Genomic DNA, 26,897 nt, shown 5'->3' with positions numbered 1-26,897 from the left:
TTTTTTATCTTCAATTAAGCATTTTCTCCCCATGTCATGTACCTGCAGACTGCGCTTTACCTATACACTGAAGGTACACTATTGCTTTTCCTCGGGCTGTTTCTGCTGCATCCTAATCGGACTCAGCCCGAGCCTCCCACATTACGCCATGCTTTGTGTTCCTGCCCTATCCCCTGAACTTGCACGGCTCCCCAGCGACACAGCGAGCAGCCCTAAATGGCAGCCCTAAATCTACAGACGGTGAATCACATTTGCTTTGGGTGGATGGTTTTCAGCCACGTAAGCTCCCTGGGCCAGCTGCCTTCTCAGCAGTGCAGTACAGAGCTGGAACACACAGCCGGGGACCACCACCCACATCTTCTTCTTAATGCAAGAGCAAACTCGCTTCTTGGTCCCAAGTTTGTTAATTGAAACAAGTTGCAGAGCAGACCGAAATTCATCAGCACGGCAGAACCTCTGTATCCTTTAAGGTTTCAACAGCTTGGTGGAAACAATGCTAGCTCTCAGCGGGATAATAAGGGGCTTTAATATGATCCAACGTAACAGCAGCTCTGATCCAACACAAATACAAGGGGCTCAAAAGGTAAAAGTAGAACAGAATGAACCATTACACTTGTGGAATACAAATGTACCATATTTACTATTTTATTTAACATTTGCTATTTTATTAATAGTTTATCTTTAATATTTTCCTATGTTTATGTGCACAAGTGATGTCAATTAAAAAACATCAGGAAACTCATGTGTTAAATCTCTGGGGGCATGAATCTGCAATCACCAGTGCTGCATTAGCACAAGACGAGTCATAATTGACAGCTCTATATTTTGAAGGTTCATATCACAATACTGTATTTCCAAACTGTAAATGCTATTCTCAGACTTAATAAGTAAAACTGATAGGGTATAATGAAACTATAACTTAAGTTTAAAAAATACGACTTTTTTTTCCTTCTGAATTTACTTTTACAGGCTCCACGTTAAATGTGGAGAACTCATCAGTGAAGAGGTCACCATCTCCTACACCGTACACAGCACGCAAAGATAAATCAAAACATTCACTTGTAAAACGGGAAATGCAACCTCTTACCCAACAGACTGAAAAGGTAAAGAATGCTTTGCTTCATAAAGAGGCAAGTTTTTAGAAAACAGGATTCTCACTATAGGGCACACACCCCCCATATGAACTGTGATTTACTCAAAACATTTCCTCAAGAAGTTAAACGGTCTGAAAGCTGTGGGTATTCAGCAGCCCTGAAAACAGTCCAGTATAAGCTCTTGAAACCACGGATAAGAATTTACATGTCTAATTTGATTCAGATTTCCTCCAGGACTTCTCCATACAGATGCATTGCAATTATTTTTATAAACTGTATTAAACTCGCTTTAAATACAGATTAAGTATAATCTGTTTTCACTGGCTTTTGCTTCTGCCATCTGTGGTTAATTTCCATACACTAATTATGCTATCTTAAAATTAAGGATTTAAACAAATATGAATGGTACATTGGAGAATATGATCGCCACGAAGCAGAGAAGGCACTGTTACAGGAAAACACTGTAAGTACAATTTATGTCGAAACCTGGAGTGTAAACTCTTGGAGAAAGTGTCTGTAAACTGTCCACGATGGCTTACAAGTTGTTGGGTTTTTTTGTGAACTAACCATACAATCCATAATTTAAATCCGTGTCATACAGGATGAGACATTCCTGGTTAGAGATTGTTCAAAGAAATCAAACGCTGAACCGTATGTTTTGGTTGTCTATTACGGAAGAAAAGTATACAACATTAAAGTACGTTTTCTGGAAGAGAGCCAACAATACGCACTGGGAACAGGGCTCAGAGGAGAAGATGTAAGTAAAATCCCATCTAATGTTATAGTCTATTGCTTTCATGTTGCACTCTTCCCCTTTCATTAGTTTCTTTTACAATACTCTCATTTCAAGTATGTCAAAGTATCAAGCAACTTAAAAATAATAATTTAAAACAGAATTTTACATACCATGTTAAAATTCAGAGTCAAATCAATGTGAAAATTTTCTAAGTACTTCTAATACTTCTATCTACTCTAAGTAACACCTGCGAAGTAAATGGGAAAGAAAAGTCCTCCCTTTCTAGGCACACATATTATTTTAGCATGTTTTTAAACTTGTTATGATATAAGCAGATATTTTAAAATATATACAACTCCACATATCTGACAACATAGCCTGTTGTGATTATTGCTGCTTAATGTCTCCTATTGTCTGCCTCTCATATAGCAAAAGGGGAATCAATATCTCAAAAAAATAATCAGGAAACAGGACAAAAGTTTTCATGGATGTTCAGGAGCAACTAAGTCACATGGGTCCTCACCAATCAGTCTTTCAGATATGGTAAATTTCAATTAGAAAAATCCCTTTAGATTAGCAATGCTTTTTTACATAATTAAATTCCATTATATTCATGATAAGAGTCTAATTCTTATTCTACCTATGCGGTTAAATAACAAATACTGTATCTGCATGTCTTTCACATAAGAAAAAAGAAGTTAAAACTGAAACAGTCATCTCTATAAAGATGCGATACTTGCAAAACAAAGTTAAAAGAAACTTAAAGATTGCTCAGCTGAGCATGAAAGTCAACATAAGGGAGGACCAGCTGCACAGCAAAGAAGCAAAGCGACAAACTACGAGTGTTATTAGCTATGTAAATGACAGACAGAAATCCAACTGAGGTGAAGCAGCAAAGCCTCTGTAGCTGAATCTTCAATTACGTCCTTTTTATGCGTGTCAATACCTTTAAAACTTACCTTTTCTATATAAAGACTTTAAAAAAAAACTGAAATCAAAACTGACCCAAGCTAACTTGATAAAATTGACGGGTCCAAGATTTACATTTCGATTCTTATTAGAAAAGGTGGGATAGGATTCGTGAGCTTCCAGAGATGAGGGGCAAGGTTTACTGGCAAGTTGTTCTTCAGGAAAAATGGTTTAATAATGAGGGAAAAATACCTTTCAGTGTTCAAGCACACTGAAATAGTTTGAGAAGCTGAAGGACAGAACAAATCAAGAACTGTACTGCAACTACAATTACCCTGGCATTGCTGTAGTGAACCACCAGTCTTCTGTAGAACATCAGCTGCATTTCTGAATTGAACCTCCCAGATAATTTCCTGGAGTTTTAGTATCATTTAGGAGAAAGCAAGTTTAGTTTTCCCTGGTTCTTACGTTGTTTAGTCTTCCTGTAATGACCCTGACAAAAAAAAAAAAGGCTCAGATTAGAAATAACAACTGGCTAAAAATATGGAATGGAACTGAAATACGGGTCTCTACAAGATGATGTAGTATGTGTATGGTACGCTACAGAATAAACACATACAACTACATTTTCATCATTTTAACAGATTTAACAATTGAGGTAACTAGAAAATTACCCAAACAATACATAAACGATTTGAACAATTTTTACTGAACTAAAAGGAAGGAGAATACAATTCCTCCCAACTCAGCAAATACCAAAATATACTGCTTTGTTGTTTGTTCCAACTTGTGCACAGAACGTCCATAACAGCAGGTCTGGACTGACAACAGTCAAATTGTAAAGTAACAATTCCAGAATAAGGATTTCAAGCACCTAGTTAATAACCAAAAGTGTATCTAAGACTTGGCTCCACGAGGCCTAAACTGTCATCATGACATGTTACTTTAAGCCTTCTTTTTTTAATATTGAGTATTGTTTCTCTTGAATTCAGAAATTCTTCCACAGATCAACTACAACAGAAACATTTCAGAAGTATTTTGCTAATCAGCTACGTGTAGTACCAGGGAGACACAGAAATGACAGCCTCTCATTTCTATCCATTATTCTTAGCAGCAGATGTGAAAATTAACACTGGACTGGACGTGAAACACATGTGCAATAATGAACAATTAATGGCACCAACCTTGCTCAGCAGAGCTACTTCCATCTCAGGCAGTCTGAAAGGATTCCCTGAAAATGCACTTTCTTGAAAACTGTCATCTCAATTTCTGCACTTCACTTAAGATTCTTATCTCAGGAGGGTGAAAATAATTTGTAAATCTGTGAATTACAGCAAAATTGCTGCCTATAATTTTCCAATGCCTGTTAAAATGCTTTCCAGAGCTCTCTCCATTGTCCCTCTCTTTGTTAGACCACATTTTGCAGTATGCACTGTGCACACACCAGCTGCTTTATCTAGATTAGCTGAATACTCCCTCTTCACCTGCTAAAGAGAAAACAACCTAAACAACAACAAACAGGTGCAGACCTATTACATTTCTCCCCAGTTGTTCACTCTATTCAAAGGTTCAATCTTACTGATTTTCTCCAGCATGTTTTCACTTTTGGATTAGTTTATTTCCATCCATCAAAAACCTGTTTTTTCCTACACACCATTATGCAAAGTTTTTGTTATCCTATTGCAACTCTTGCTTTTTCATATACAGTTCACAAAGTATTAACACTTTGTATGATCAAAAAAGACTTCTGATTAACAATTTACTGTATTTAATTCAACTTTCATGAATGCATCATTAATTCTCATATAGCCCTCTAAGGCCATAAGGGGCGGGGGGTGGGGGTGGGGGGAAGCACTGACCCTCATATTTGTGTTTATTTTTTAAAAATGTTACTTCTCTGTCAATGTGATGGTGATCAACAGCAAGTAACTGAAGTCCCATGCAGTTAAATTAGTATCAAGCTGGAATATAGCGAATACAAACAGAGAAAAAACCTGTTAGTAAAGCTGTATCTTTTGCTAGCAATTTAGCCACAGATGTTCACATCTACGTCCATATTTCATATATTATACTGACCTGACTAAAGCCAAATCACATAAAGCTATAAGACCAGATCCCCAAACAGGATATATATGGAATTTAGGCATTTACATTCAAAATTGCTGTCCTGAGCACCATCGACTTGGCTGTTGCCTTCCCCCACTCCAGTCAATCTTCAATATTAAAGATCCAGAGATACCTGTAATGCCGCTTCTTCTCATGTACACCGTCCTTTTGAAGATAAAGAAATCAAAAGCTTGTTCACATTTAAAGCTGATCATGACACAATTTAACTATTTTTCTTATCATCTTTGCAAAACTAGATCTGCCACACACAAAGTAAGTTTTCAGCACGTCTGCAGCATCAGGCTCAACTCACAACACAACAACTAGAAAAATCAAAGGCAGGAGTAGGCTCCTCTTACAACTCAGTGCCTGTTTAACACAGAAGCTTAGAGCACGGCTCAGCGTCTATCTCTGGATCTTGCTGTTCTGGCCACAGATGTTTTCTCCATCCTCACCACTCCCGACCACTATTTGCAGTCACCTTTCATTTTCAAACCATTGGTCATACAAGTCACACCAATTCAACTCAGTTCATTTCAAAATGACCTTCCGGTCTGTGACTTGAATGACAGTTCAAGGACAAACAGTTCTCATTCAGGATGCGTGATGTAGTCCACAGTCCTACCACCACCCCCATGCAACTCATAACCACATCTTTCCTTTCCTTGAGACCCTATTCCTATCTCCCCACAACAGTCTGGAGTGCTCATCACTATGATGTCTAAGTCAACTTCATGTTCGAGCAGCCATGAAGAGACTCAGAGCTTAAAATTTTAAATCTTACTAACTCAAATAAGAGTACAGGATGAAATAAAATAGGAAAACAGATCTAAGTACAAGCTGAGACATTTTCCCTCATTGCCAAAAATCTACAGCTTAAAGGTACAGTAATGAATAATGTGACATTAGCCTAGTCAAGCCACATTAAATTTCAAAAGCAGATGAACAATTACAGTAAGACTTTTTACCTTTCCAACCAACAAAAAACATCAGAAAATAGAAAAAGAACTCATGCTGATAAAGAGTGCATTTAGAATAAAAAAAGTTAGGATTACTTTGGCATGGCATGAAATAAAAACCATAGTTTTGCCTAGATTTCTAGTAGCAATAGTGATCTTGAACATCAGGCAAAGACAAAAGAGCAAAATGAAACAAACGTATGCAAGTAAAAATTATCAAAACAAAACTTTAAAAAATTATCACACTGGTTTTGAGATCAAATAATTTTCATCTTCATACAGGAACAGTTTTACCAAATCACAGATTTAATCAGATTCTCAGTTATAAACTGGGTGTGGATCAGCTAGAGATGACAGAGAGTACCATGAGATACCATCACGTATACAATGAATGCCCATGTTTACAGTAAATGTGATATAATATAGATAATAAGTATTAATGTCACAGTAAGCTTGCATTACTGTGTACAGTTCTAGTGATTTAATACCAATGAGTTCAAAGACTAGCTCAAGAGGAGAAACGTGTGATGACAGCTCAGTGGTGTGATGATGAGAGTTCACAGGTTACACACAGGGAAGAGAACTATTTAAACTGAAGGACTGCTAACCCTTGGAATGGCAGGATTAAGAGACTCCCACCAGGACAGGTGAGAATAAATACCTTGGATAGCTTTCAGTTGCTGCTCGATCAGTTCAGGAATCTGGAACCACATCTTTATCATTTTAGGAACAGGCTTGGAGGACATCATTGTTTTGAACACCAGAGAACAAGACTAAAACCCTGCTGAGAACCTTCTTGTTCCATACTTTAAAGGGATTTTGTAGCAACTTTGTCAGTAAACTGAATGGGAAAATAAAAGGTACATTTAAAAAAGTACAAAGAAACTTGGAGTATAAAATATCATGCAATGCTAATTAAGTGTAACTTTTGACAGCTACACTTAACTGAAGTTAGTTTAACAGAAAAGTTGGTAATGATTTATAGTTGCTTCATCTTTTCAACATCCATCATGACATCTGGCATCACAAACTTTTACAGGTGATACTGTATTGTCAGGGCTTAGACATCTTAACCAGCTGCTTTCTCCCACACGAGACACACACACAAAGGAAATAAGAGGATTAAAATCTACTGCTTTTCCTTTTATGATTGTTTCCATCTGATCTAGTCATAATTCTATGCAAAATATTACCTATTTCTAATACTGTCATTTGCAATTCTTTTAGCGTAATAGATAAAACCATCTAGAAATTTCATTTTCAGTCACTGATTACAATTTTTTTCCCCCCCCCAGAGATTTAATTCTGTGAAAGAGATCATTGACTTCTACAGATATGTTCCCATCACACTCATTGACGGAAAGGATAAATCAGGAATCCAGAGAGAACAATGCTACCTTACATATCCGTTCAAGTTGCGCAACAGATGCTTTCTGCCTTAACGTCACCGATTTATTTGTATAGATGTAAATAGAACAATTATTTAAATGTCTCAAAATCAGATTAGCCTTTGAGTGGGAAGCTCCCAGTAATATTATGAAGCATTCTAAAAAAATCTTCTCTCTAACCGAGAACACAGATCTACTCCATTTTTTGATTCTTGTAATTCGTTTTTAACTTTGAGAATACAGGTAAAATATATGCCATTGTGTTAATTCACAGAAAAGTGTTAAGAAACTGACTCCTGGTATCTTGACAATGATTGAGCAATTCGCTTATCTTGCACTCAAACTTCTAACACAAGACAAAACCCAAATTCAGTCTTGCTTACTTAAATGTCACTGAAGCTGTCAGTAGCAAAACCTAATAAAGCATACTAGAATCACATAAAAAAGATATTCTTGCCTTTAAAAATACACATGAAATGCTATTTATCTGAACACTCACTGTTTAACAATTTCATTCAGTGTGCATATGTGTTTGCACAGTAACAAGTTACGCTCAGCAGCCACTGAAGTCAGTGGGTGTCAGCCGATGCTCATAGGTACTGGAGCAGATTATAAAGCTAGCTTTAATTATGTAAATTCTATTACTTAACTAACACTTACTCTTTAGCTTAAATAGCAGGTACTTGTATTCCCTATCTGAGCCTTCACACACTTACATAGTTAAGACCATTATACAAACAGCCCCTTTGAATTCATACCATGTGCAAATATAGAGACAAAAATCATCAGCAGGAACAGAAGATGTGCTTCAAACTCAGCAAGAAAATATGTTCAAGTATTTAGGTGAGGGAGAAGGTGATATTTTTCCAGCAAATTACAGTAATATTTATTCATATAATTCCAGGTTTAGAATACTTAACTAAAATAATTATAAATATGAAAGGCAAACCAGTATTTTTCTGCAAAGCATCCATAATCTTCCATTCTAAGCACAGTCAGAAGTTTGAATAGGTAATTGGAATATACCAAGAAAGCAACCTCGGTTACTTTATCCTTACAGAATAGGAACAAGAAGAATAAAAACATTCAAGCCCAAAACATGATATTCCAACCCAATTTATGGTGTAGTACGTATTGGCACAAACTAGCTATAAAAAAATTTAGCAGTTGGTTGTTATTTCCTTGCAATCTTTTTATTTCTCAATGCTGCATCAAAATGCAAGGGAACATTCATTATAATTATTTCTCTCAAACCACTGAGACTGTTAAACTTGAAGGAAATTGTTCGGACATAACATTATCTAATAATAGGAATGAAAATTAACAAAACATAAGCTGCTAAGTAGATTTTGGTAGAGCTCATAAAAAGGAAAAGAGACATGACGTAATCTGCTGTAAGAGTTTCACAGCCACCACACAAATGAACTTACAAAAGGTTTTCATGTTAAAACAAAACAAATATTTTCTAAATTAACCCCATGTAAAAACCCCACAGCTTAACAATTTAGATGGTAGATTATGGTGGTGATATACAAAGCATTGCAGATGTTTACTGAAACAGTAAATTTGCTTATAAAAGACAAGCATTACTAGTATACTTAAACCACCTAGAGTTTATAAAGCTGAGCATCAACGCATCCCCCATCCCCCCCCGCCCAGTACAGCTTTCATGAGGAATGGTCTAATTTTGCCAGTGACAACTCTTACAAAGCAAATTCAAAACTATTTATTTTGTAGCTTTTACAGAAACAAAATTAATTCAAACAGCAACCTGGACTGAAGGAGTTAAAACAAAGGAGGAATTTTAACCATGTTATTTTCTATGTTAGCAATTTCAGTATTTATTATATGTGATATGACAGAATTTCAATGGAAGCTTCAATGCAAGCTGTTTTCACAATCCAAAACACAAATAGTACTGTTAGATTTGGCATCAAAGTATATGAAGTGAAAAAAAAAAATCCCTCTAGCATACCCATCTAAAAAAATATAGTTCCATTTGAATACAAAATGAGAACTGTCATTTCATTATTACTGACAAAACAGACAAAATAAGTTTGTTCTGTGGAATAGGTTAGTCTGATACAAGTGATAGAAAAATTGTCCATGTGTACATGACAAAAAAGATCTGACAAAGCACCAACTATCTGGAGGTTTTTAACACTGTATTGCAAAATGATGGGAAAGCAATGTTTTAACTTGTTTTGAAAATAAGCCTCAGTCAGATGTAGTTTTAAAACATTTACATTTCAATGCAGATACAACACATACTTTATCAAAACAATGTATAATCTGCTGGAGTATATAAAAAAATATTCCCAGCTTAAATTGTTTACAAAAATGCACCAACAGTGAAAGGAGTTGGGAACCAAGTTCAAACATAGAACACACATCCAGCATTAGAGTCAGTATTGAATTTTGTATCTGTAAAAATGAAAGAAGTTATTTTAATTGCAAATATGTGCTTCAGTATAGTTCACCCTATATGAGTTTAAAATGATTTAAAATTGACAAGATGAAGAAAAACATCTACTGTTCACGTACAGAAACATTAGACTTCAGTATCATCCATCCCTCTTCTTCACTAAAAACTTGAAATTTGGCCCTGACTTAAGAAAGTGTTTAAGCAACGTTTACACTGCACTGAAGTCAGTAGATACACATTAGATACACATATGTAACTAGGCACATGCTTGTATGAATTGAGGCCTACAAAAAATATATTCTAACATCTAAATTCTTAAGAAGGATGAAAGATTGCATTGAAAATCTTGTTCAACACTGTCAATGTAAAAGCTGTGCAACATGGTTTTTCATTTTGAAAAGTCTTCATCTTCAGCACGTTCCTCGTGTAAACAGGCATTAACTCACCAACGAGAGTTCTAACCAAATGCCCTATTCTGCAAATGTGTTTCTATCAGGCTACACGCACATGATGGTAGAGGGTTTATGTCTGGTTATTATTTCTTTATATTTCAGTACAGCCTTGAGACCATACAGAGAAAAGCTTCTCTCTCCTATCTGTCCAAGCCCGATGATACCTCCGGCTCTGCCTGCTCAGAACAAAGATGGTATAGAAAGCTGACAGCGTTCCGCTCTCTTTCTCAGATCTACGCAATACAGGCTAGGTATAAGTACTATACAAAATTAAACTTTTTAGTGCTATCTGACCTAGTGGGAGTAACTCTGATCCCACAGATTCACTTACAACCTTGTATCTCCTCTGAAGTCAGCAGAAATGTTTCTGTTTTGCTGAGACACATTCCTTCCATTTAAGTTTTACTTTTTATGCATGGTGCTTAATTTACCACTAAAACCTATGGTATATGTTTGCTGCCCACAGAGGATCAAAGGTGCTTTTCAGTACGCATATGCTCAGTCTCTGAAACACCATGCCATAATAAAGCTAACTAACCCCTGTCAAATTTACAAAGATCTCATCATCTAAGATTTTAATCCCTACAGACCTAGCACAAACCAGTTACAGCACAGTATCCTAGCACAGAGAATGATAACTAGAAAGATGTTTGCATAGCAAATCTTTTTCAAATTTCTCCTACAGAACAGATGGAAATTGACCTCCAAAACACATTTCAAACATGAGAGCAAAAAGTAGCGCTTAATCCTCACTACTGGCTTCTCTGTATCTCTATAATTCTGCTCTCCTCTCCCACTTTGCTAACAATAAAGATCTTTTGGCAAAATAACGCAGTTATTTCAATCTTCCTTTCCAAGAAAGTTAGTAACCCTCATTAAGAGGGGAAACCCTCCCTCAGTCTCTCACTTAATGCTTCTTTGCTGGAAGAGAAAGAACATCCCAACCCTTGGTTGCCTCTATCAAGTGCCTCTGCCCATGACTTATCCATTCTTCTTGGTCCATATATACTCTTCCACAAAACCAACACTTAAACATACACTGAAGTGTATCAGCTGGTGAGGTTTCCACCACCTGGTAGTTGTTTTTATGGGTCTTTTTCAGTTTCATTTTTAGCATATTCTGCTTTTTTCCTTGGTTTCCTGTCTCAACATTCTGAAGAGTAAGACGCTTTCGATAACGTTTGACACCAAGAAAACTACTTGTCCTTTCTGACAGAACTACTTTCAGGACTTGACCTTTATACTTGTTGATAGTCTTCATGACATTAATTATCTCTGGCGAGTCAACATCAGGATGGTTTAGTACCACAACTGGCTGGTTACGACGAGGGCATTTTATCAGTTGATTCATTCTCAGAGGGACAAGCCTAAGACGTCTCGCTGTCAACAGATACAACGTGTCAGAACCTGAACTGGCTTCCGACTGAGTTCTTGTTTTCCTCTTAGGAAGTTCCCTGCAGCTTGCTTGTTTCACCTTATTTTTAGGACCTAGTTGACTTTTTGAATAGGGTTTGCTTTGCTTACTCACATCACTGCTTTTTGGAAACGGTACACCAGTTCGTCTGTTATTATTTTTAACACTTGCTTCTCGCTTTGGTCTTTGCCTGAGTGATATACTTCGGGACTGAGCATCCGGTTCACTCTGATTAGGCAAACATGGCAAGTTACTGCTAAGCGTCTCAGAAACACTGACAGGAACCGGGCGAGGCAGAAACATTTCATTGCAATACACAGAAGGAGCTGATGTTTCACTCCTGATTTCTGTTCCATTTGAGTTTTGACTGCTAGTAGCATTCAGCACTCTCAGCATTGTCCCTTTGGGGATAAACACTGGAGTAGCAACATGGGAATTTTTAGTTACCCTGCTTTTAGATGTTCTTGCACATGTAAGCGACTGATCTTTACCGTCTTCTTCGTTACCAATCACACTGCTTCCACCACGCTCTTGAGACAAAGACGCAGGCTGTTCCAGCTCAGTGGCAGGAACAACTCCCTCACAGCTAGCTGAATTTTCTTGTGGGAAAAGTACCTTTTTACTAGAAGCATGACATCTCAAAGGCATGGATTTCATGTTAGATTCAGCAGCAGACATGAGCTGAGCGATCTTTCTACACAGCAATGTTGCTGACTTCTTATTGCATGTTGTGTCATCCCATCTGACATCCTCTGGAACGTTTTCAGCCCCAGAGCTAAGAGAAAATACAGATGAAATAACAGGTCCCTCAAAAGGATTGCCTTTATTTTCCATCTTCTGTAGTTCTAATGATTCCAGAAGAAGATTGTTCTTTTGACTTATGGTTTCAGCTCTCTTTACTTTGCGAAAGCCAGAAGTCATGTCCTCACAAGCTGGAGTTTTAGTGACCTGACAGTTTTTTCCTGCTTCAGAAGATGTAACAGATTTTTTATCAAAACCCTTACCAGCTAAATGTGTTTCTGTAGAGCTGACTGGCAGACTCATACATTCTTTGTCATTCCTCTTTAGAGGCAATGTATCCTTTTGTTTAAGGACTGCAGAAAAAGAGGAATTTTTGCCCTCCTGAGCAGCCTCTACTGAAATGTTCTTGGAACTTTTATCTTCAGAAACAGCAGCATATTTTGGAGGAGGTATATCCACAGCTTCTTCATAACAATACAAGTCGTAATGTAGGTTTTTTCCATCTACTTCCCACCTTGAGGACTTAAGATCACTTTTTTTTTCAGTACTATTTATCACCAGAGATGGAGAACAAAGTTCTATAACACCTGAATGGACATCAATACCCTTCACTAAATGAAAACATAATTTCGATGCATCTTCCCTCTGTATAGATACAGAGTTACAGTCTGAGAGTTGAGAATCATAAAAACAAAGACATTCAGAATTCTTGTCATACGTACTATCCAAATTAAGCTGGTTACTAACACTGGATAATTTGTCTACATTCACTTCCATGGTTAGTAACTCACTTTGAGACACAGATCTTTTTCCTTCTGCAGATTGTTCCATACCTTGATTCTCACATTCCTCTTCAGCACCGTCCACAGGTTTGTAAATTGCTTCTTTCATAGGAATTAATTTAAGAACTAACTGTTGTGCTCCATTCACTATTTTAATCTCTACTATCTGAGCTAAACAGTTAGAAGGAACTACAAGTTCAGACGGTGCAATTACTGTTAAAGGCATCCCAGGTTGTAAAGGCTCTGTTTTTGGAGAATAAACCTCAACTTCCACACTTTGATTCTCACACACGCTTATTTCAGATGGCTCCAATACTGTTTTAGCCTGGAACGATGCTGTGTTTGTGCTACATTCTACATCATGAGACGAACAGACTGTTTTAGTTGCTTTACCTGGAATCTCACAAACCACGTTTGAAGAGGAATTTGAAAGTTCATTCTGAAAAGGAATTTTACCATATTTCTGCTTTCCAAATAAAGTGCTTTGACTTGGCTTCTTTTGCTTGTGGTTTACAATAGTATTCGACAGCCGTTTTGTGGGTGTCTCATGTACTCTTCTGGTATGTTTTACTATATAGTCATGTCTAACAGCACCGTATTCACAGTATTCACACTGATATGGAAAAGTTCCAGTGTGTTTCACCAAATGTCTCTGGAATTCTCCTTTGGTGTAGGATACGTAATTACAGTGGGAACAAACAAATTTAATTTCTTCATGTTGACCTACATGCTTTTTATATTGTAAAGGATCCTTTGTTGAAAATCTACATTTATCACAGTAGTATTTACCTGGCAGAAAATTTTTAACTTTAAACGTTTCCTGGGTTTTACTTGGGGATTTTTTTTCAAGTTTTTCAAAGTCTACACCATTGGCACCCTCAGGAACAAAATGGAAAGCTGGTGGTGTAATATGACTGCACTTCTTGCAGATGAAATTTTTGTCTTCATTCCACCCAGGCTTCTTATGCTTTTCTATATCTTGCATTGAAATTTTCTGAACATTTCTGCATTTTATACAGCTTATCAGTGACAGCTTATTGTTCTCAGCCTCAGTCCCTTGGTAACAGCAGTTTTGGTCATCATCCCCTTTTGATGGATTTGTTTTATCCTCAGAAGATTGCTTTGGGGATGTAGTTAAGGAATTATTTTTATCATTAACTTGGCCAGGGTACAATCTTGGTAAAATTTCCCTCATTTTTTTCAACTGCATTTCAGAAGACGTGACTCTGCACCAGTTTTGTCAAACACAGCAGTGACAGAATGTTTTCTTGATATTAGTCTTGTGTATGCTGCTCATCAATCAATCATTCAGGCCACCAATCTGCAGAATATACACCTTGGAAGAAATGGTGCTTAAGGAACTGCGTCCATATTATATTCCATGTTCTTAATTTTATTCAATCAACTTGCAGCACTAAAGAATAAAAAGCAGAAGATTAAGTCAGTTACTATTCACTGATCACTGAAATACCATGAACTAATAATTGAACTATCAGTGGACTACATCTGAATTACAGAGTGCAAGTCTACTGTTAATATACTACTGATTGTATTCTGCACATACAACCACTAACTGCAAGCAAAATATACCCAATGTTCATAAATTCATAAAATTATCTCCTATGCATCAAAACCTAAAGAGTTCATGCTATTTCTTCCATGTAATGAAAAATTTTATTTAAGAAATGTATTTATAAACCTAACAAGACAGACACTTGGTAACAGAATTGATTTCAGTTCATACACATACAGCCTTTAACTCAGGAAAAGATATTATGAAACACTGCAAGCACCACTCATTTGTGAATCCCATCAGGAAAAAGACGAGTGACTACAATGGTTACTAGAAACACACAACTATAAGGTGTTTTTTTTAAATAAAAGGATTTTTAAGTTAGCATGGAAATTCCTGAAGTACAGAAGGAAGTTCTTTTCTAATCAGTGCCAATGTTTCAGATCCAAACTGTCGTAAACACTAATTCATAACAAAATGTGATTTATACTTCACATGTTCTCAAAGTAATGAAGTCAAAACAATCTGCGACTGCAAAATTAATTACTTTCACTTCTACAAATAGTGTAGTGTAATCACTTCTATGTATGCAGACAAGCATATAAATAATTCACTCCATCCTCATAACACAGAATGTGTTAATCAAGCAAAATAAACAATGCAATGGAAGGCAGAGGGAGAACAGTAGTATCAGTGTAAAACCACCACATTAATTTGTGCAGTATATTTGGCCCCACAGGTTCCAGCACTCTTCATGTCTCTTTTCTACATTCAACATGAACAAGATCTCAGCCTTTAAGCTTTTGTTAAGACTATGAGACCACTGTTATTTGGAAAATAAAAGACTAATTAGCCTTTTGAGACACACATAAACAAAACAAAGTCCAAAGCCAACAGCAGCAACCAGTAATATCTACTCAACATCTTTTTTTATTCAAGCACTCTTACTTACAGACACACTGTTGCACAGATCTGCATTCATATGTAGGCCCTATTTCATGAGGTTATTTCCAGAATCCTTTACATTTCAATACATCCTAGAGAAGGCTTTTGCTTCTGAAACCCAGTTCCTCTCCAAGTCTACCTCCAGAGTGCAGGGTCTCATTTGGGCTCCAAAAGCAGAGCGCTCAGATCACCTACGTAGCATCCTATTATGATAATCCTACATGAATGAGGGAAAACTTTACACAATGGTACATCTCCACAATGGCTTGACAGGAGTAAGCATCTGATCGAGAAAGTTCTTCTTGCATCTCCCTGTGCTCCATCTGCCAATATCCCTAACTGCTATTGGAATGCTGCCCTAAAGATGGGGTTCTGCAAAGAGCAAGTATACCAACGTAACCTCAAACAACAGTAAAAATACGTTAGAAAACTGGTTAGGGACGATGTAATGGGCTTTTCACTCTTTAGCAGATAGGTGGCTGCACCCCTGTAAAACTCCTCAGAAGGAAGTTCTTAGGACTTAGTAATCTCATTTCATTGCAATGCAGACAGTTTTACATACTTATGTGAAAAGCCTCTATATCCTGATTTGAAAAACAAATCAGTGGCAGCCTCCCAGGAAGAAGAAAAATATACATGACTACTGTACCACAATCTGAAGATATTTTTTTTTTTTAAGCAATTCTAACATTTGTAATATTATGCTCTCTATCATCCAGATTCTAAAGAGGAAAGAAAAACAAATGCTTCTGGTAGTCTCAGATGGACAATTCTTCCCCTGCTAACATGATTTCTTAGACTTAAGACACTCGTTGACACACAAGTGTGACAGTAGGCCTATGTTCAGGAGATCCACTGGTTTATTTAATGAGGAAGATAATAAGAAATCTTGATAAGACCAAGATCCAGACCAAAGATGTTTTGAAGATTTCTGTGCAGCCTTAAGAAAGAATTAAAATTGCATTTGAAAGGAAAGGGTGAACTTGGATGAATATTTCCTTCTTTTTTTAACAGCTATTTATCGATACTGAAACTGACCTTCATACAAACTGACCAAAAGATAAGCGTAGAGCACATTATGCCATCAACATCCTTAACCACAAAAAGCAGTATCAAAACCACAGCATTTTCTTTTTTTTTTTTTTAAAACACAGCAAACTTCACCTTATGAAACAACATGAAGAAGGATCCACCTTTAAAGAGCAATAAAGTACAAGAAACACTGCCAAACATTTTAAGAACGTTTCAATTTACCAGCCAGATCTGGGCTGCTCAGTCCAAGAGGACATTAAAAACATTTAGAAGAGATAATTCAAATAACTGGCCAGTAATCATTCTAAACTTTTCTAATTCAAACAACTTTATATAGGAAAGTGAAAACAAATAGGTAAATAATCCCCAAACCAAGCTTTTTCATTCAGACTTGTGACAAACACCATGTTGCTAGAATCCAGATTTCAAATGCTGGTGGAGTTACTGCAAGTGCATTTCAGATGTGCAGTGGGTTGACCTAGCCAGCAGCCAAGCAGCAACACAGCTGCTCACTGGCTCCCCACCCCTCCCTGAGTACAAAGGGGAGAGAACTGGAGAAAAAGAGTAAGAAAACTTATGGGTTGGGACAAAGGCAGTTTAACAGGTGAAGGAAAGGCACAGGGAGGTGGCGCAAAGGAAATCATTCACCACCTTCCACAAGCAGACCAATGCCCAGCCAGTCTCCAAGCAACAGCCACCTTGGAAGGCAACATCCCTTCTCCCTCTACTTCCAGTTTTCATTGCTGAGCATGATGTTCCATGGAACAGACTATCCCCCTGACCAAATCTGGTTAGCTGTCCTCCCAACCCCTTGCCCACCCCATGCCCACCCACTGTAGCAGAGGCCGGGGCAGGGCCGGGGGGGAGGTGTGTGGAAAGAAAACCTTGGCATTGTGCAAATGCTGTTCAGCAACAGGCAAAACACTGGTGCGTTATCAACACTGCTTTACCCACAGATCCAAAACACAGCACTGTACAGGCTGCTATGAAGAAATTTAACTCCATCCCAGCCAGTCCCAGTAAAAGGTGAAAAAGAACTGAATAACCAGTTGATGCTGAAGTGACAGTGTTGTTGTCTCCCTAGCTAGTTATTCACCAATCTTTCCTGAACGCTGAATAGTTAATAAGACACATTTTGATGTGAATAGGTCCATTTCATCATTATCTTGGATAAAACAAGCGCAAAAGTACATAGTAATTTCATTCTTATATTGAAAAAAAAAACCTATTTGTTTTTTCTGGTTACTTCAGAAAAGTGAGATCATCAACATACACAGACAGGTCGTGCAATCCAGCATCCATTTGCTTCATACCAAGGGGAGGCGGACAGTGACGAGGGGTAGTAATTCCCCTGAAGATTTGTTTTGATATTTAAAGGGTTAGCAAAGACATGCATCAAAAGATTTAATTAAAAGACACACACATGATTTTTCAAGTTACAGTCAAATGCAGAGCACAGACCAATCCAAAGATATCATTAAAGGAAGACCTGAATGGCAAACACAAGAACAGGATAGATGAAGAATGGAGTAAGAGATACTAGGAGCATCAAAATCAATTGCAGTCACTATCTTTACAGGAACAGATTCAGAAAAAATACGTAAAAACACTGAAATACAATAAGGTACCCGAATTAGGAGAAATTAAAAAGTTCAGAGGCCCTAATTTTGAAAAAAAAAAAAAAAAAAATGGACGCAAAATCTTAAGAGGCACATGGAAAAAGGACAACAGAAGGAAGATACACCAAACTTTCTCATGCACTCTTTCTACCAAACAGCTGCAATATGACATCATTAAAAAGTCAGGCATTTAATGAAAGCAAATATTCCTGCCTTTCACACAACACTAGTATATCTTGAATGTTGCTGCTCAAGACAAAGTGATCAATAGAGCTGCATGAGTCAAAGGGCATTCCAAACAGCAGATATTACATGTACATAAAGGTCACAAAACAAAGATCAATTAAAACCAAGAAAAATAGGAAGACACATCCTCTGCAGCCTGACTATGCCAAATTCATAAATACAAGGTTTTCTGCACTGCAGTACATTACAAACCACTGATGTGGCCACTGTCAGACAGGAGTTGCCAGTGCCTACCCCTGAAATTTCCATTTACTTCAAATGCATTAATACTTTGTTCATCATTTCAAAGAAAAACATTTATTTTCCAGTGGTTTTGTTCCTTTTTTTTTTATATTGCAATGCTGCTATCAATGAAATGGGTGTGACAAGCATATGTGATGAAATAAATAAGATCAGCAAAGATTCCGCAAAGCACGCACCTCACACACTAAGTTCACACACTGCATCCAACAATCAAGGCCTGCTTTGGTATCGAAAAGCCCACGTAAGCCATCTCCTAAGAGAAAGAAGTTTAAATAGAATTGGAAGACACCGTGCATCACTATCAGGAAGATGCAGTGTGTAAAATTTCAGTCTCTGTAAAACACTTAAATCTCTGTTAATTATCTTGCCTGTATTTTATAATTATTATGTCATATACTACCCATTTAACATCAACTGACTATCTCTCTTAAGCAGAGTTAACTGTTCTACTGACCCAACTACCTAGCCGCCAATTATCAGTCACTGATTTTAGGCCTAATGACTGGGAGAGATACGAAGTGCTTCACTCAAGTATAACATATTGTACTGATTAAAAGAATTGATATTGCATTAAAACCAAATGAGTCAAACACACCAAAGAAGTTTTATCTACAATTGTTTCTTCTTAAAAGGCATCTCCTTTCACAGTAACAGCTAATTACACAGTCATAACACTTTTTGTATCTGAAACTCACATGAAGCTTTTCCATCAAAATGAATAAGGAATGTCAATGCAGAGAATTAAGAAGAGCAAAGACCACGCATCAGGTTTTTAGAGCTCACTTTTATTATAAAATATTCAGTTATTTCACTCTACAGAAAAAAACTAATTACATTCAAAATTTTTACTATTTATAAAGTTATGCAAAATACCAATTAAAAGGAAATCACTATTTTTCAAATGCATAGGTGACAAAATGACCAGTTTTTTGACACTTATTGGCATTGTATAAAGGCAGGTACATATATGTACTATACAATATTCTACTGAAATGAAGGTCCGCTTCTCTGTGGCTCTAGGACTGAGGCCTAGCTTCATTTGTATCTGAAAGATATACATTTCTGACACATTATTCAATTGCTTGGTGGTCTTCTTCCAGTAAGTTAAGCAATGCATTCTCAAGTAACTACTACATCAAAAGTGGTGTTTTAGAGAGTGCTCAGAGATGTTTATACAGTTGTTTATCATTACGGGTATGAACAACTGTTAAATTTATACCACACATTTCAGCATTTCACACAATTTACAACCATTTGAAAAAAATCTCTCTGTATATCCAAAGCACACTGACAAGTATTTAACATTACCTCACTCTCAGCTTTAAGGCCTGCAAGCAATAAAGCAAGGACGTATGGCACTGAAGAAAATGGGAGAGGCGGGAGAGTCCCATTAAAAGTACATATTCCTCTGTGTCCAGTTCTAAAAACACTCATGTAGATGCTAAAATGCACTTCTACAGGTTTAATTCCTGCTAAAATAGCCACACACGTAAGTATTTGCAAGAAAAGGACCTTGACTATAACCTTTTCCTGTAGTAACAATGCAGAAGAGAATGCTAGCAAAATCCTGTGGAATACAATTATTAGTCTTAATACTAAAATAGACTTTTTTTTAATTAAATGTATATTTTGAGACACGCTACATCTGCAATAACACTGATTATTCAGATAATTTATTAGATTAAATCCAAGCCATTTTATACATCTAAATTATCTTAAGTGTCCAATGTAATATTTTTTAATGATAGATTCTCTTGCAAGAAAATTTAATGTAGGATTTAATTAAGCAAATTATGCCCAAACAGAACTCTCCAAATAACAGGCCTCTAAAGAATTTTTATACAAAATACAGGATGTTCTATTTTGCTCAGTAATACAGTTACTAACCCGAAAGCTTCTTTTCTTCAGGAAGAAGACCAAGACGACAAACGTGGACAACAGCTTTACAGTCCAGTCTAACGCAGCCTGATGGCGTCCACGAGACAGCAGCACCCGCCAGCCAACACCAATAAAAAAAAAAATCCCATTTTCTTGGGTATTCAGCCCACCCACGCACAAGCGTTGCCGCCTCTCCGGGGAAGAGAGGCTCAGGGGCCGTCTCCAGAGGTCGAGCCCCGCCGCTGCCCGGGCGCTTGGCGGACCCTCCGCAGGCCGCGCAGACCTCCGCCCGCCCGCCGCCGCCGCCGGGAAGGCGGCTCCGCCCGCGCCGCCACGCAGCGCCGCCGCCGGCCGGCAGGGGGCAGCATCGCGCGGGCCAACGGGCCGCAGCCCGCGCTCGCCGCCGCCGGGACCCCCGGCCCTCCCTGCGCGAGCGGGCGGGCAGGGCGGCGGTGGGCAGCCGACAGCCGCGACGCTGGGCCGGCCAGCAGAGGCCGAAGGTGGGGGAGCCTTACCTGGCTCGCAGCAGGACGAGGAGGAAAAAAAGGGCTGCTTCCCTCAGGGGCAGACCCCGCTACCGCTCACCTTGTCTCCAGGCGCACAAGAAAAGACCCTCAACCCGCCCTGTCCCGCAGCTCCCGCCCGCTCCCCTCTGAGGTACTTACCCCCGCGATGGCGAGGGCAAGCCCCCCACCGCTGCCGCCGCCTCAGCACGGCCCCCCGCCCACCGCGGCGACGGAACTGACCTCAGCGGCCGCTGCGGCGCTGCGCCCCCCCATTGGCCAGCGCCGCGCCAACGCTCCCGCCGGCGGCGCCGTGTAGAGCTCTACTGAGGCGCCCCGCGCGCCGCGGCGCAGGCGCGCTGCGCGGCCCGGCCCGCCCCGGCGGGGAAGGCGCCGGCCCTGAGGTGACACCTCGAGGGGACCCGGCACCCGTGTGGGCACCCGGCGCCGCGCCGGGAACGCAGTACGAGCCGTGAGGGAAAGAGGCCGGGATGGTATTGAAGCATCTGCAAGATGGCAGGCGAGGGTATTGAAGAAGGGGTACGGACCGTCGGGTTGTTGCCAGCTGGCCGTCCCTCAAGGACTCTGACAAGACAACAGGCCGAAGGAAGAGCTGTTGATCCCAGTATTCTCCCTATATTCCCCCTGATACCACCATGCTTTATTAGTGTATGGCGTGGTCATAGGTTTCACAGGGATGGCTCAGTTAAGTAGCATGGTGATGTAGTTGCATATTTTCAGAGGCTTCCTATAAAATCCAAATTTCTCTTTAAATAAACTGTTCTTAGTCAAAATTGAAGGAAGAAAATAGGATTTTAACTACCAGCATCTTGCCCTTTAAAAATACCTTTAACATCACTGCAGTATCTAACCACACTGCTTAAAAAGAAAACTGTATTTAACATAGGGGCCAAAGTCTTTCCAGATGCTGTCTTTAAAATGGGGATTTTTGGTACATGACTTCAAAATTAAACTCTTTTGCTGACTGTTCTGTTAGCATGGATTCTGTGGGATAAGAGAAACCATGAGTAAGTTACATCTTCCAATCAATTCTGCCCTGGAATGATTGGAATCATGGCTTGACCTGCCCTTACCATTGTCTAAACATGAACACTGATCAAATTTTGGGATAGACTCTTCGGGTCACAAAAAAGTAACGGGAAAGCTAAAGCTGTCAGAGAGGGAACTTTGGGGAAGAAGAATCCTCTCAACCATTAACATTTTAGTTACAAAATGAGATGTTGCTCTCAGAGTCTGTTACATTTTTTGATCAGCAGTGTAAGAAAAAACAGTGGAATTTGGAATATTGTAGTTTACTGAACAGTTTTAAAACTTGTGAAGAAGGTCGTCTGGCTGACAGAGACGGTTGGGATTTCTAGAAGGCTTTTGACAAAGGCTGTCAAAGAAACTAGGCAGTAATGGCATAAGACCCAAGTATCTTGGAATGAGTAACCGGTTAAAGATGGAGCACAGGCGGTGGGAGCAAGTGTACAGTACTTGCAGTATAGAGGTCACAGGTGCACTGCTGTCACAATCTGTACTTGGTCCTGCTCAACAGACTCACAAGTCACTTGGAAAAGGAGCTGGATGCTCAAGTGACTGCCTTCTGATGCTATCAACCTTTTCAGGGACTTAGGGACAAAAGCCCACTGAACATCTGCAGAAGGGCCTTCTGAGCCTGAATAACTAGGCAGTAAAATGGCAGATTACATTCTGGGTAGATAAAAGTGACTCACAGTGGGGAAGAACATCCTAACTTCAAATATAAAATTATGAGCTCCAAACTGACTAGTACGGCGCAGGAGCAAAATCTTGGAATTGCCATGCATTTCTGTGAAAGCCTCACTTCAGTGCTTAATAGAGTTCAGAAATATATGCTGGGATTTGAAAAGAAACAGAGAACAAACCATCCTTATGCTGCTGTGTAAATTCATTATTTGACCACATCTTGAAAGCTGTGTGTGGTTCCAAGTTCCCTCATCTCAGGAAAGACAGAATAGCAGTGAAAGGTAAAAAAGGATGATCAAAGGTACTCTCAACTTTCATGTAAGGACCAACTAAGGAAGCTTCTGTGTGAAAAAAGATTACTTGATATAACACAGGGCCAAAAATCGTGAGTGTACATTGTAATGTAAACAATTCCAGGTGGAAATCGTGTACGTGGATCTCATGAAAGCCACCAGGGACAATTTGCACTTATTGACTTGTGTCAGCTGCTCTGCAAGGGTGATTGTGTGGTGTGATGAAAATTCATTTCCCTAACTATTACATCAATCAGTCTTTATAATATGGAAGTGTATGAACTTTGTTAATATATATTAGTTCACATTATACACTGGAATTCTACTGGAGACTTTGGTATTTGTTAATGCTCATGTAAAACAAACTAAAGGACGTTCTCGGAAGCTTAGAGCTGTCAACAAAGGATAAAGGATACCCATGGACAACCAAGATAAAGCCAGCATCCTAGCCCCTCTAACACAGCGTTGAAACCCTCACAGTGTCATCTGGCATCACAGATAAGTAACTTTAGCAAGAGTGACTCCAGGGATGTCTGGATCAATAGACAAGTAGCAAGTACGCTGCAGAAATACAGTTGCTTTGTAAAGTTCTACTATGATTAGTAATCAATAGTGTGGGTCTTAGTCAAATCATGTTGTACCTGAATGGTTGAAGGGTATAAGAACCCTGCGTAAAACCACATTCAGGGTGACCCAGTTTGGCTGGCATATGTCCGGCGTATGAATTTACCCTTGTAATTCTATACTTTGTTTCCTGGCCTCTCTCCTTGGTCAGCACGGGCCAGTTGCAAATTTTTGTATCAGTGAGCTGCACTTAGCAGATCGTTTTCTTCAAAACCAGAAAAATTTGAAACATTCCTGAAATAAAAGATGATGTTATGTAACACAAGTAGTAATTCAAGAAATATTTTGCTAGTCAAAATGGTTTTTTCAGCTCATCTATCTGTATCTGAAACAGTCCAGAGTGCAGTAAATATACTTCACATCAGTAAAATGGAATCAGTTATCCAGTACACAACACTGATTAAGCACTTTTACCACTCTTCCTTAGATATGTGTCGTTAGCTTGCTCTGAAGTTAGAAAGGCAATTGCCTGTAACAAATGCAAATAGATTATTCAGTATTTAAATATGGCCAGACTAAACAATGTCATCCAGGAGAACCTTTGTTATGTAAAGCTTGAGAGTCAATTTGTATCTTCCTCAGTGTTTTCCAGCTACGTAAATTCAGTCCCTTCTCTGCATTTTCTAACATTTGAAAGCTACTCCATTTCCTTTCCCTGTCATGTGAATGTTGTCTTTGTGGAGATGTGTCAGACTCGATCAGAGCAGATCATAACTCCTCTGTCTTGCTTAGTTTCCAGCCCTGAACGTATTTAGACTACCAGAGAGGGAGTAATTCTGCCGCAATTACCACCTTATCACTCCCCTTTCGTTTGCCACTCGCCAGTTGTCTTTGATGACGTCTGAATTCCCAGCTTTTGCGAGGTCTTTTGTTCCTTCTCAGTTTGTCCCGTGACTCACCGACCTCGCAGTGTTAGTTAGGCACTTGTGAACATCCGTGCTGAGGACCCTAAAGGGAGGGTCATCACTTAGTCGTGAGGGTTGTTACCTACATAGGAGATGCTAGGTAATGCTACCAATTGGCAAACAGAAGCAGCATCCAAGCAAGGAGCCTATTTTACTTCATAGTGGCTCCTAGTTTCTACAGCAAAGACACGATGCCCCTCCTGCATCCTTGCACCGTTGCTATCCCCTGTGAGACTCGTCCTGTCATGTGCTGTGGGACACCCACATACCAGGAATTTGCCATGACTCTTCTGCTGCTGCTCCTGCTTGTCCTGCTGTCAGTCTGCATTTCTTCCCGCCCTCTAACAAGATTATCTGATACGAAATGCTGATCCTGGCTTATAGAGCTATGAGAGCCACAGGTAGACAGATGCTGCTGTAGAGCTTCAGCTTTGCAGCTCAACTGCAAAACTATGAAACCGCTGTGTTTGGAGAAGGCTCAGGAGGAAAGAGAATAAAGAGGGTAAGTAAATGGGCTACAAGATTAATCAGGTGCTCTAGGAGCTTTTCTTGAACAGTTTTGCTTTGTGTGTTATTAAATTCACACACCTCCCCCGTCCCCGTCCCCCCCCCCAAAAAAAAAGTATGAAAGCAATGCACTAGAAAACCTGAAAAAAACAGCTGTGATAACTGTCCTGCGGGGTTACAGATGGCAAACTAAACTATATATATGTAAGCAAAGAGAAAAAAAACGTTATTATAATTGCAATGATGTGACCAGGCTAAAGGACATTAATCAGAACATCTACTACACAGTATAAATACTATAGCTACTATTCATTATAATTAGCATTTACTAAATCAAGAGTTCAAAGCTGGTTTGCTAAGTAATTATTTTCATAGAGATTGATGTTACTCACCTGTGTTGATGACTGTGGGTAGGTCTTTCACTCAGCCCTGAGGGATAACCTTGACGGACATCCCCACTCAAGGGAGGGATTCCAAACACACTACTATGGAGGGAGTGTACTAGAATCCCTACCATTCAGAGATGGGACTAGGCTTTTATAGTATAAAGTGGTTGACTGCCACTCATTTGTTGCTAAGCCAAACCATCTAGCTCCGCAAAATACTTTATTTCTGTCATTCTTTTTTTTCCTCTTAGGAACACCTGGTTTCACATCCTACCCTGTAACACTTATCCGTGGGGCTGCCTGAGTCAGGCTAATCCTCAGTGTTCTTTGACACTAAGGACACTAAGTATGACCTTCCCACATGTCTGGAAGTTTTCCGCTAGAAAACTCAATACAAGTAGGGCAAAGTTCAAGACAATGTTCTTATTTCACCCCCACCTAGGCAGAGTGTCCTGCTACAATAACGCAAGTTGAAAATGAAAAAGGGCACCATTTGGAGACATACAGAATGTCTCTGAGCCATTGCAGTAACCTCACATAACAGCTTCTCCTATCCCACTTCAGGACACTATCATAAGTATAGTCAGGTGAATATGGTTTTTTACTCTATAGGCTGCAATATTGCAGTAGCACCGTCTGTTGAACTCTGGGAATGGAAAGAGCTTCTTTTGGGTACATATTCTGTGAATGCACTTTGTAGGTCTGAATTATGTTGAGTGGAACGTTTTGGCTTCCAGGGTGAAAACATACTACTTTGTAAGCATTCAGAGCTCTTAGAAAAGAAAAATGCAATCTTTGTTTTCTGAAATGTGCAAACACTAACTGCATACAATGACAATACTCGGGATTTAAAATAGCAGCAACAGAAGTTTCGATTCTGAAAGTTTCCCAGCCCCTCATAATGCAGGCTTGGACTTTGAGACTGAAGGAGCCAGCTTAGTTGTTGCTTTGCATTTCTGCAGCTAACATTAATGCTGTACGATACTTTCCCGCTTCAAGTGGCTTAGAAAAATGCATACATTATATGATGCGTTCTAGATGTTTCTTTAGATACAGGTTGCTTCTAATTACCAGAGCACTCTCTCCTGCTATTTTGTTTGATTGGAGGGCATTGGGACTATTAAGAAGTGTCGAGAGGGTAGTTTTACATTATGATGTTAATTTCTGCATCTGTATTTTTAAAAGCATTACATGACTATAGGATGCTCAGGTTTTGCTGTACCAAGCATATCACTACTGGTTTTCTATTGCTCTCTAGTGGCCAACGTGTAACCCTGCTGCTATACACTGTAAAGATTGCCTTCATGTTTTACTATCAGAGTGTATTACTGTTACATTATAAGCCTGTCTGCACACATCACCTTCAGTTTAAGCAAATTTACACTTCGAGCCTTGGGGAAGAAAAAATACAAGTCTCTCGCATTTTTCTGTCTTCTCTTGCCCCAACATTTCTAATATTTCCACCCACG

The 26,897-nt window shown here is 39.0% G+C and overlaps 2 protein-coding genes across 3 annotated transcripts in view; one reads left to right on the top strand and one right to left on the bottom strand.

The window, feature by feature from the left end:
• The window catches only part of CLNK (cytokine dependent hematopoietic cell linker), a 34,440-nt gene extending 26,570 nt beyond the window's left edge, over positions 1-7,870 (top strand). Inside the window, exons 14-17 of the mRNA XM_063336179.1 lie at positions 970-1,103; positions 1,480-1,557; positions 1,696-1,851; positions 7,100-7,870. Of these exons, the coding sequence (XP_063192249.1) occupies positions 970-1,103; positions 1,480-1,557; positions 1,696-1,851; positions 7,100-7,246 (515 nt within the window). The 3' untranslated portion in view covers positions 7,247-7,870. The remainder of the gene's footprint in view (positions 1-969; positions 1,104-1,479; positions 1,558-1,695; positions 1,852-7,099) is intronic.
• A 400-nt stretch (positions 7,871-8,270) lies between these two features.
• Positions 8,271-21,283, bottom strand: ZNF518B (zinc finger protein 518B). 2 transcript variants are annotated; one of them, XM_063336604.1, is made up of 2 exons: positions 21,148-21,283; positions 8,271-14,420 (listed from the first exon to the last, which is right to left on the bottom strand). In XM_063336604.1, the coding sequence occupies exon 2, from the start codon at positions 14,214-14,216 to the stop codon at positions 10,977-10,979; it is 3,240 nt and encodes a 1,079-aa protein (XP_063192674.1). In that variant the 5' UTR covers positions 14,217-14,420; positions 21,148-21,283; the 3' UTR covers positions 8,271-10,976. The 2 variants fall into 2 exon arrangements, with proteins under 2 accessions (XP_063192674.1, XP_063192675.1); XM_063336605.1 differs by lacking the exon at positions 21,148-21,283 and adding an exon at positions 20,492-20,667.
• Between the last annotated feature and the right edge of the window lie 5,614 nt (positions 21,284-26,897).

This window comes from Chroicocephalus ridibundus, chromosome 5 (assembly GCF_963924245.1).
Source record: "Chroicocephalus ridibundus chromosome 5, bChrRid1.1, whole genome shotgun sequence".
Classification (NCBI taxonomy): Eukaryota; Metazoa; Chordata; class Aves; order Charadriiformes; family Laridae; genus Chroicocephalus; species Chroicocephalus ridibundus.
Note: the sequence above shows the minus strand (reverse complement) of the source record. Positions and strands in the feature narration are given on the sequence as shown.

Excerpts from the sequence above, each read along its gene's own strand:
- ZNF518B (XM_063336604.1), bottom strand. The coding sequence starts at position 14,216 with ATGCAGTTGAAAAAAATGAGGGAAATTTTACCAAGATTGTACCCTGGC.